At 48.7% G+C, this 11,239-nt stretch overlaps 1 protein-coding gene across 1 annotated transcript; it reads left to right on the top strand.

Annotated features, from left to right (window-relative positions):
- The first annotated feature begins 1,079 nt into the window (after window positions 1-1,079).
- Window positions 1,080-2,839, top strand: LOC138863716 (uncharacterized). The gene is made up of 3 exons (XM_070128540.1): window positions 1,080-1,122; window positions 1,245-1,274; window positions 1,767-2,839. Exons 1-3 carry the CDS (start codon window positions 1,080-1,082, stop codon window positions 2,837-2,839), a joined length of 1,146 nt encoding a protein of 381 aa, XP_069984641.1.
- The last annotated feature ends 8,400 nt before the right edge of the window (window positions 2,840-11,239 follow it).

Raw genomic sequence — 11,239 nt, forward strand, 5'->3', positions numbered from 1 at the left:
TCTGGTTATTACATAATTTTCTTTGTTTCTTTGTTTCTTTTTTTTCTTTTTTTTCTTTTCGTTCTATTTTTTTCTTTTCTTTCCCTTTCTTTGATCTTCTGTTTTTTCGTTTCTTTTCTTTTCCTATCTACTTTTCCTTCCCTTCCCTTCTCTTCTCTTTATCTTATTTTCTTTCTTCCATCTTCTCTCCTTTCCTCCCTTCTATTTTGCTCTCCTTTCCTTGCTTCTCATGTCTCACCACACTCCCCCCCCTCCTCTCTCTCTCTCTCTCTCTCTCTCTCTCTCTCTCTCTCTCTCTCTCTCTTTCTCTCTCTCCCTCTCTCTCTCTCTCTCTCTCTCTCTCTCTCTCTCTCTCTCTCTCTCACTCATACCACTTAGCTTCGGAATTATGTAACAAGAAATCCCGGGGACGTTTTAGCATAATAAGTCTGAGTTCGTGGAGGCCAAAGAGTGTCTTTGAAGTTCTTGTTTATTGCTTCATTTTCTTCTGTTTAGTTTTTTTCCTTTTCTTGTTTTAGGTTTATTTATATGTTTCTTATTCTTTATCGTTGTAGATATTGAAAGAGTTTATCGAAGGTTTTTCGGATAGAGCAGCTGAAGGTGATGTTTATAAATCAAGGAAAAGTTACTTTTTATCAGTATAGTTTAAGATTTAGATTTGCTCGCATTAGTCACATTAGAATCATTTGATACTGCATGCAATTGTTTTCATTTTCCTAATATTAATGTTTTGGGGTTCGTAGTTACTAGGACGTATAAATTTATATAGTCACTGACGGATCTTTGTATATTATTCATATGCTAATCATTAATTTATCTATTATTTTACAGAGCAAAGGTTCCGACCCTAGGGGCCATGGGGTACTTTCTGGGGGAGGGGGCATGGAGCAATGAAAAATTATGATGTCAAATTAACCTGAATTTTATCTCATCTACAGTACCTATATATAATTATCTCGCTTATGTCAGTAAATATGAATGTCCACAAAGTGTTCTTGTCCCATAGCTACTGCCACCCTTGCCCCATTCATAACTAGTAATAACTGAATCCGAAGACATGGCAATCACTAAACAGGGCCATGGAGATTATTCTATATAGTTCGGGGCCGCTCAAGGAAAAGAGTTGGGAGCCACTGTTGTACAGGTTTAACTTGTCTTGAGCGCCTTGTATTTAAGAAATACATATTAGTGGAATAACGTTCATTTCTGTGCCTTTTCTGACTTTTGTTTTATGTTCTTTTCAGACTTGGGTTCGGTCGCTGCATTAAATAAAGGTAAGAGACCGAGGCTCCTTCCTTTTTTCTTCTTCTGTGCTTTTCTGTGATAATATTAATAGTGATTATGGTATAGTTATAACATAATTATGACGTAATTATATCATAGATTATCATTATTGTCACTACTTCATTCGCCATTATCATCGTCTGTAATATCATCATTATTATTATTAGACTTCTTGCTAATCTTGTCGTTTAGCAACTGCGTTCAGCATTGTAAGAATGTCAAGATTGTCAACAAGATTACCGCGAGACCAAAGACAACGATGAAAGTCTGCGGTGCGGTTCGCCTCGTTTTGATACGCCATAAACTCTTTTCCCCGCCATCTCTCTCAGTCTGCCTGTCTGTCTGTCGTTGCATTATGCAAAATTTATGCCAAAAAAGGACAACGAGCAAACTCGATTTGATTTAGAAACCGCTGTAGAAATGTGAAGTGACTGGAAGGTCAAGTGAACTGATTAGATCGGCGCGAGTTTGAGTGCCGTCAGACCCTCAGTCTCCCGTCGCGTCCTCATCCGCTGGCCTCGGACTCAGCCGTCGCGTCCTCATCCGCTGGCCTCGGACTCAGCCGTCGCGTCCTCATCCGCTGGCCTCGGACTCAGCCGTCGCGTCCTCATCCGCTGGCCTCGGACTCAGCCGTCGCGTCCTCATCCGCTGGCCTCGGACTCAGCCGTCGCGTCCTCATCCGCTGGCCTCGGACTCAAGCCGTCGCGTCCTCATCGCGCATGGCCTCGGACTCAAGCCATCCGCGTCCTCATCCGCTGGCGTGGACTCATGCATCGCGTCCTCATCCATGGCCTCGGACTCAGCCGTCGCGTCCTCATCCACTGGCCTCGGACTCAGCCCGTCGCGTCCTCATCCCGCGGCCTCGGATCGACCGTCGCGTCCTCATCCGCTGGCCTCGGACTCAGCCGACGCGTCCTCATCCGCTGGCCTCGGTCTCAGCCGTCGCGTCCTCATCCGCAGGCCTCGGACTCTGCCGGCACCCCCTCATCCGCCGGCCTCGGACTCAGCCGTCGCGTCCTCATCCGCTGGCCTCGAGTCAGCCGTCGCGTCCTCATCCGCTGGCCTCGGACTCAGCCGTCGCGTCCTCATCCGCTGGCCTCGGACTCAGCCGTCGCGTCCTCATCCGCTGGCCTCGGACTCAGCCGTCGCGTCCTCATCCGCTGGCCTCGGACTCAGCCGTCGCGTCCTCATCCGCTGGCCTCGGACTCAGCCGTCGCGTCCTCATCCGCTGGCCTCGGACTCAGCCGTCGCGTCCTCATCCGCTGGCCTCGGACTCAGCCGTCGCGTCCTCATCCGCTGGCCTCGGACTCAGCCGTCGCGTCCTCATCCGCTGGCCTCGGACTCAGCCGTCTCGCGTCCTCATCCGCTGGCCTCGGACTCAGCCGTCGCGTCCTCATCCGCTGGCCTCGGACTCAGCCGTCGCGTCCTCATCCGCTGGCCTCGGACTCAGCCGTCGCGTCCTCATCCGCTGGCCTCGGACTCAGCCGTCGCGTCCTCATCCGCTGGCCTCGGGCTCACCCACCTGCGCCCTCTTGCGTTGCCGTGCCTCGAGTGAGTGCCGGCGGAGGGGTTTGCTTGGCGCGTTTCCTCCCGAGTCGAGCGCGGAGCGGAGGTAGACGGGAAGGGCGGCCCGGGATGAGCTGGAAGAAGTAAGTTCTCGCTCCGCTGACCTTTCTGAAGGTCGAACGGGAATGCCTAGAACCTCAGTTCGATTGACCTTTTCTTTCCCTTTTGATTTCTTCCTTCTTTCATGTTTTAACCTCTGTTTTTGCCTTTGCTGCATCCCTTCCTTTTACCACCGAAGTAATTAGCGCGACCGATTGGCGCAGCAGTTCGGTGCTTGGGCGCTGACGCCGCCGCGGGTTGTTAGGCCCGGCCATGCTGCAGTTCGCGTGCTCCGCGCCAGTGTCGCCGTCGTTTGCCTCCTTCATTTTCCTCCCTCTGTTCCTCCTCGTCCTCCTTATGATCCTTTTCCTCCCCCTCCTCGTCTTCCTTCTTCTCTTCCTCCTGCTCCTCTTCCACCTCCTTCTCCTCCTTTTCCTCTTCCTCCCACCCCTCCCTCTGCGCCTCTGCTCCTCCTCCTCCTCCTCCTCCTCCATGTCGTCTCTTCCTCGGAGATCACCGGAAACAGCCCAGACATGTGTACACTCTGCATGAACACCAAGTGCGTTTGCGAACTCAGCTGATTAAGCAAAGTGGAGAAAAAAGCGAGATTGTTTGCTCCCCGTTCCTTCTGCTCGTCTTCCTTCCAGCTTCGTCTTTATCGCGATTATCAGTGTCTCTTATCCATTCCCTTCGGCCATCCTCTCGGTGGTTTGCAGTTTGAGAGCCTTGGTTAGATTGGAATAGTTATTTGCGACTCTCTCTCTCTCTCTCTCTCTCTCTCTCTCTCTCTCTCTCTCTCTCTCTCTCTCTCTCTCTCTCTCTCTCTCTCTCTCTCTCTCTCTCTCTCTCTCTCTCTCTCTGTCATATTCTTCTGTATCCTCTCCTCCTCCTATACATCTCCTTCCTCCCTCCTCCTCCTACCCCCTCCCTTCTCGTCTTCCTCCCTCCTCCTCCTCCTTTTCTCCCCCCTCCTCATCCTCCTCCTTCTCTACATCCCATCCTCCTCATCCTCCTTATCGTCCTCGTCCTCCTCCTCCTCTTCATCCTCCACCTACCTTCTCCTACCCCCTCCTTCTCGTCTTCCTCCTCTTCGTCCTCCTCCTGAGAGCCGGCGCCATGAGGAGACCTTTCGCAGATCCCTGATTATTCTCTCGCCATTGTCCTCTTTTGAGGATATTTTTACTCCTCTTCCGGGAAGGCGGAGAGGAAGGGGCTGGGGGGGGGGGGCAGGGAGGGGGCAGAGGAACGGCAGGGAGAAGTTTGAGGAAGGAGTAGGAGGGAACGGGAAGGAAAGGGAGGTGGAGAAAGAGATGGAGGGAAGGAGAAAGTAAAGAGGAGAGGGTGAGGATGGAGGATGGACCATGAAGGATGGAGATGGAGGGTGAGGGAGACGGAAAGAACGGATGAGAAGGAGGAGAGAGAAAATTGGGGAAGAAATGAAGAATGGGCGAAAGATAAAGCGAGAAATGAGAAGGAGAAAAGACGAGGAAACGTAAAAGGTAAAATAAGAAAGAGAAAATAGAATGCGACTAAAATAAGAATAATAAACCCGAGTAAAGAATAATAACAAAATTATGGAAGAAGGAGAAAGCAATGCGAATGGCAATAAGAGGGAAGAAGAGATAAAAAAGACAAAAACGAAAAGAAAGACGTAAGAGAAGGATAGAAGAAAGAGAAAGAGCGAAGAAAGTGAAGACGAGAGCGAAAGAGAAGGAAGAGGAGACGAGAGTGTCCGGATGCCGACTATAAAATGGACGGAAAGTTCGAGAAGTTAGATGAAGGGGCTCAGAGTGGGCTTTCGGAGGCCAGGCAGGGCTCGCTCGTCGGTCCTTCCTGCTGTTCTCTCCTTCTGCCCGCTTCCTTCGTTTTCCTTCTCTTTGCCCCTTCTCTTCTGTGCCTCCTTTTGGTCTTTTCTCTCTCTCTTTCCCTCGCTCGTCTTCTAGTTTATTGTTTTCCACGTTCTGTTTTAACTTAAATTTTATCCGTATCTTTATCTTATCTTCTGTAGGATACTTTCGTCTTCTCCGACGATATGTTACATGAAAATAGAAAAATAGAAGAATGAACGAAAAAAACGGTACGTGGACCAAAACAGAAAAAATAATGAAAGGGAAAGATAAACTAGAATATGAAGAACAAAAAAAGGAACAGAGTAAAGGGAACAGGGAAGCTAGGAGAGTGAAGGAGCAAGTGGGTGAGAGAGTGAGAGAGTGAGAGAGTGAGAGAGTGAGAGAGTGAGAGAGTGAGAGAGTGAGAGAGTGAGAGAGTGAGAGAGTGAGAGAGTGAGAGAGTGAGAGAGAAGTGAAAGTGAGAGAGAGAGAGAGAGAGAGAGAGAGAGAGAGAGACAGAAAGAGAGAGAGAGAGAGAGAGAGAGAGAGAAAGAAAGAAAGAGAAAGAAAAGGAAGGAGAAAGAGAGAAAGAAAATTGTGAAATGGAAAAAAGAGAAAGAAAACGAGTGAATGTGCGAGCGAATTAGAGGAATACGGGAAGGACGATCGGCGGTGAGTGACAGGTGGCAAGAACCGCCTAATGAGGGGTCCCTGGGGGGGGGGGCAGAGACAGGCAGGCAGACAGATAGACTGATAGATAGATAGAAAGAAAGCAGACAGGCAGACGGACAGATAGATAGACACAGGCATATAGACAGACTGACCGATAGATAAATAGATAGATAGAAAGCAGACAGGCAGACAGACAGATATATAGATAGATAGATAGACAGACAGACAGACAGGTAGATAGATAGACCGGCTAACAGACAGACAGACAGATAGGTAGACACATCAGACAGGCAGATAACAGACAGATAGACATCCTGATAAACAGACAATAATGTACAGATCGAAAGGGAAGTCAATAATAAGAAAGTGACTCATGGTTGGGTGCAGAATCAGGGAACGGATGCAAAGGAAGGGAAAGAAGCATGGAGAAAGTAAGGGAAGGAGAGAGACAGACAGACAGACAGACAGACAGACAGACAGACAGACAGAGGGTGGGGTGACGAATCAGCGATAACTTTTCCTCTTATTCAATGTATGCTCGAAAAAATGTGCTAGTGATACCGATATTGATAAAAATGACAACGATAACAGTGATTTGAATCGATAATGGCAGCGATGATATTGATGATAATGAATAATGGAAAAGCTGAGAGCAATTATAGCAATTATAGTATAGAAATGACTGACATTGACGAGATTCTTAACTATAATACAAGCAGAAAAAAAATCGAGCGAGCAACGCAGTTACGATCGAGAGTAGGTAGTTATCGAGCCTCAGGCAAGCAGCCAAAGGGTGCGTGCGTGCGTGCGTTCGTGTGTGCGTTGCGTGTGTGGGCGAGATTCAAGGTCAGTGAAATCGTAGCGAGATTTTTTCTCTACAAGAGGAAAATGATATTGTGTGTGTGTGTGTGTGTGTGTTTGTGTGTGTGTGTGTGTGTGTGTGTGTGTGTGTGTTTTGCAATCATGTGTGTATCCAGGACCAGGATGCGGGAAGGGGAATAAGACGCAAATGAAAATAGACCAAAAAGCGAAATGAGATGGAAATCCCGTCTGCGGGAAAGGGGAAACTCGACCGAAGTTTGAAAGGAGCGAATAGAATGATAATGACGGAGATAGAACACATTACGCTGGGAATGGAGAAAGAGGAAGAGGGGAAGGAAAGGAGAAGAATGAGAGAGGCGGGGAAATGTCAGAGGCGAGAGATTAAAATAGAAAGAGTTAGAATGTGGAAGAGAGGAAGACGAAAGAGTGAGGGAAGAATGTGGTTTGTCAGTCTGAGAAATGAGAAGGACTGATGAAAGAGAGAGAGAGAGGAGAGGAGAGGAGAGGAAAAAGCAAAAGAAAGAAAGAAATGCTCAAATATGTGGAAGAAAACGACTGTAAACACCAAGTCCGAACTCTAAATAAGCGAACAGAAGACGAAGAGCAGAAGGGTAAATTATTGACACAGCGGAGGGGGCGAAAGGGGGAGATGGGACAGGAAAGTGAAGAGGGCAATAAAGTCAAGTCACGCCCATAAAATGCGCTGAATGGGCGTAAGAAGGCGGCCCCCTGAACGAAGGTGAGCGCAGGAGCGGGCGGGGTAAGACCAGCGAGCAGGTCTGCCTGGTGATGGTGACGATGGGCGTGAGGATGGTGCTGCTGACGGTGGCGACGGGCGGGGCGGAATGGGCATGGGATTACTCGAGGAGCTTGTGAAGGTATTTTAAAAAGGTAAATTAGCAGTTATAAGCCGACGGTAGATGTAGGGATGGAGGTAGATTGGGAGATACGGATGGGGACGATGATGATTGTGGGGCTGAGGAAGGCAGTGAGAGATAGTGCAACGTAAGGGATAAAAGTGTCGCTTCTCAGTAGTGACAGTAAAGATAAAGAGACTGCTAATACCAAAAAAGCCACAGTCACCGACACGCTGAGATTCTTTCTCCCGGCTACAGCTGATCAGGAGAAAAGGTCAACAAGAAAACAGGTAATTAACGTGTACCTTCCCTCCGCTCGCTCGTCGGCTCCGAAAAGGTCGGATTAAAAGGTCAAGAAGAGTTGGAAGTTTTTCTAGGTCAAGGCAATGCGACATTTGGCCTTGGGCACGACACTCGAAGTATGGTGCGTTGTGATTGATGCTTGATACTTGACTGTCATGCGTTCGGGGGAAGCGAACATAATTAAAGGAGAAAATGCAAGTTGGAAATCGTATCCCTTGTTGGATTAAACATAAGAGAGAGGTCAGAGGTGAGAATGTTGCGGCCGCGGAGGTCAGAGGTCAGTCTGGGGTCGCTGGACGGAAATAGGCGATTGAACTGCGCTGTAACACAAGGGGTCTCGTCTTGGGGGGGGGGGGGGATCTCGACGATGCGGGGCTGTCTGAGCTTTCCACTGCCTTTCGTTGTGCACAAGGGTTGTTTTTGTCTCTGTTATGCTCGCTACTTTTACTTATTGTTCTCTCTTTCGTTCTCTTTCTTTCGAACTTTCATTCGTTATGATTTTGTCTCACTCTTTTCTTTTGTTTCTCTTCTCTACGGTCTCGCTTCTCTCTTTCTTTTCCCTTTTCTTGCCTTCTCTTACCATACCTCTCCTCTTCTCATTTCGTCTCGCCTCGCCTCTTCTGCTTTCTCTTGTCTCCTTCTCTGCTCTTCTCTTTTCTCTTCTCTTCTCTTCTTTTCTTTCTCTCTCTCTCTTACTTTTCTTCCCTTCTATTCTAATCTCTTAAATTATTTTAGAAATGGCAGCAGACATGTTACGGATCAAATTATCTCCGTCGGTTTGATTAGAACAAATCAGGTGGGACAGGTGGTTGGCGGCGGGCGTGCCAGCTGTTTGTCAGAGCAGGTAGAAAGGTGGCGCGAGGGGGCTTCTTGGCCGCGGGGAAGAGAGGATGTGCATTTCTAGAAGGAGGAAAGAGGAAGACAAAAGCATGTCGGGGCATTTTGGGAATACCTTTTTATGTCTCACTTTTCTTCCGTCAACTTTTTCTTTTCCTTTTCTCTTCTCTCTCTTCTCTTTTTTCTTTTCTCATGTCCTACTCTCTTCCTCTCTCACCTCTCTCCACTGTCTTCTGTCTTTGTCTCCCCCCCCCCCCCCCTCTCTCTCTCTCTCTCTCTCTCTCTCTCTCTCTCTCTCTCTCTCTCTCTCTCTCTCTCGCTCTCGCTCTCGCTCTCGCTCTCGCTCTCGCTCTTTCTCTCACCCTTCCCCTTATCTCCTTCCCTGCGTCCCTCGCCAGCCTTCATTTCTCTCTGAGTCAAAATCTATTTCGCTTCAACGTCTCTCTAAGACAATCGGAGGGCAATGAAGATCAGAACCTTTGGCAGTCCCTGACGTGTGGGAAATGAATCATTTCACTTCTCTCAGTCCCTCCCTCCCTTCCCTTTTCTCTGTTTCTCTCCTTCTTCCTTTGGCTCTCACCCTCGGCTCTAAACCTCTCTTTTCTCACCGTTTCCTAGTCCAGTTGCTTCGCTTCCACTCTCTCCCTTTTCAATTTTCGTTTTCTCTTTTCCCTCCCTCCCTACCTTCGATTTCCCTCTTTACACCACCCCCTGCTACTCCACTAGTCTCTTTCCTTCCTTCATCCATCCCTTCCTCCCTTCTCCCTTCTCCCTTCCTCCTTCTCTCCCTCCCTCCCTTTGCCTCCCTCCACCCCACCCGAGCCTATCCCCCATCCTACCTAGCCGACCTCAGCGTCCTCATGACCTGCGAGGGAATTCGCTGACGTCGGAACGGGTTCGAGGTGGAAGGCCGAGGGGAAGGGGGAGGGCAGAGGGTATGTAGGGCAGGGATGGGCAGAGGAGGAGGAAGGGGAGGGAGAAAGAGAGAAAAAAGAGAGGGAACAGGATGGGAGAGGGAGGGAGGGAGGGAGGGAGGGGAGAGTGAGAGCAGCCAAGGATATAGGGGAAAGGAGAGGCGTGGAGGGGGTGGGGGACTTGTGCAGTAAATAGGACTATCGACCAATGTGTCCTTGTGTGTGTGTGTGTGTGTGTGTGTGTGTGTGTGTGTGTGTGTGTGTGTGTGTGTGTGTGTGTGTGTGTGTGTGTGTGTGTGTGTGTGTGTGTGTGTGTACGCGCGAATGAGTGTAAGCGTGCGTGTGTATATGCGTACGACTGCATAAGAGATTATACATACGTGCGTACATGAGTATGTGTATGTGGATATGTGTGCGTCCATAAAAGCGTAAGATTGAGGGCGGCGTCTCGGCGCGCCGCGATAGCAACAGCCTGGCGAGTTTGACCTAGTTCGACCTGAGGTTCTGCCGGCGCGGCGCATTGATCTCGAATCGTGTTTCATCGATTCAGGGAATTGTTGCTGAATTATAGAAACAGGCGGGGGGGGGGTATGGTCGTACATTATATGGCAACATTCATACCACGGAGGAGAAGATTGCGCCTCGATGTTTTATGCCGCATCGGGGTTTGTTTCTTCGTCACAATGTCTGCCAAACTTGTATTGGTATTTCCTTTCTTTCTCATTTTTTTCCCGATCTGCGTTTTCTTGTTCTTCTCTTTTATTTTCAATTTCTCCTTTTCTTCCATTCTGTTTTGTCATATTACAGTTCTTTTTTCCGTTACTTCTTTCTATTTTTTTTTCTTTTCCTCTTATCCTTATATCCTCATTACATCGAATATTACCCCCCTTTCCTTTTACCTTTTAGGGTATTTCCCTCATTTCCTTCTTTCTCACTTTTTCCGAGAAGAGACTGTGATTATTATCTCTCCCTCGCTTTGCCCCTTTCGACATGACCCAAAATGTTTTATTGGCGTGACCTGAAATGACCCGAGGCGCCGTGCCAACCCGAGCCTTTTTAGGAGATTTCTCTTTTTCGTTATTTATACTTTCTTCCTTTTTTCTTTCACTTTTTCTTTCGTCAGTCTTACCTTTTCTTATTTTTCTATTGAAATGTTCTTAAATCTCATTTTTTTGCCTGTATTTTTTCAAATGATTTAAGTGATTGCATTTCTTTGTTCTTTTCGTCCCCTTATATTTCATTATCCACATTCTTAAAATATATCCTGTTGGATCGCACCAATCACCCCATCACCGTTATAATTCTTCTTGTCCATCGTCATCATCATAAATTATCTTCATCTTAGTCAAACGCCATGCCACCTGCTATACGCACCACCACCACCATACCACCCTTTATTCTTTACCACCGCCACCACCACCACTGCCACCACTACTACCACCACCACTACCACCACTACTACCACCACTATTACTACCACCACCACCACCACCACCACCACCACCACCACCACCACCCACCACCACTGCTACTACTACCACCACCACTACCACCACCACTGCCACCACGCCGCCACTATACTGCTACTACTTACCTACCACCACCATACCACCATATACTACCACCACCACTACCACCACCACTTGCCATTACCAATGCCACCACCACCACCACCACCACCACCACCACCACCACTGCTACTACCACTACCACCACCACTACCACCACCACCACTAACCACCACCACCACCACCACCACCACCACCACTTTTCTACCACCACTACCACCACCACTACCACCACCACTGCCACCACCACTACCACCACCACTACTGATACCAATTACCACCACCACCACCACCACCATACTATACCACCTGCACCACTGCCACCACCACCACTACTACTGCTACCACCACCACTACCACCACCACCACTACCCTTGCCACCACTACCACCACCACCACCACCACCACCACCACCACCACCACCACCACTACCACCACCACTACCACCACCACCACCACCACCACCACTACCACCACCACTACCACCACCACTACCATACCACCACCACCACCACCACCACCACTACTACTACTACCACCACCACTAC

This window comes from Penaeus vannamei, chromosome 13 (genome assembly GCF_042767895.1).
Source record: "Penaeus vannamei isolate JL-2024 chromosome 13, ASM4276789v1, whole genome shotgun sequence".
Lineage (NCBI taxonomy): Eukaryota > Metazoa > Arthropoda > Malacostraca > Decapoda > Penaeidae > Penaeus > Penaeus vannamei.

What these genes read in the sequence shown, in the direction of transcription:
- LOC138863716 (XM_070128540.1), top strand. Translation starts at nt 1,080, where the DNA reads ATGGAGATTATTCTATATAGTTCGGGGCCGCTCAAGGAAAAGA. An exon ending in GGGGCCGCTCAAGGAAAAGA is followed by an intron (nt 1,123 to 1,244) that starts GTTGGGAGCCAC and finishes TGTTCTTTTCAG; the next exon opens with ACTTGGGTTCGGTCGCTGCA. An exon ending in GGTCGCTGCATTAAATAAAG is followed by an intron (nt 1,275 to 1,766) that starts GTAAGAGACCGA and finishes GAGTGCCGTCAG; the next exon opens with ACCCTCAGTCTCCCGTCGCG.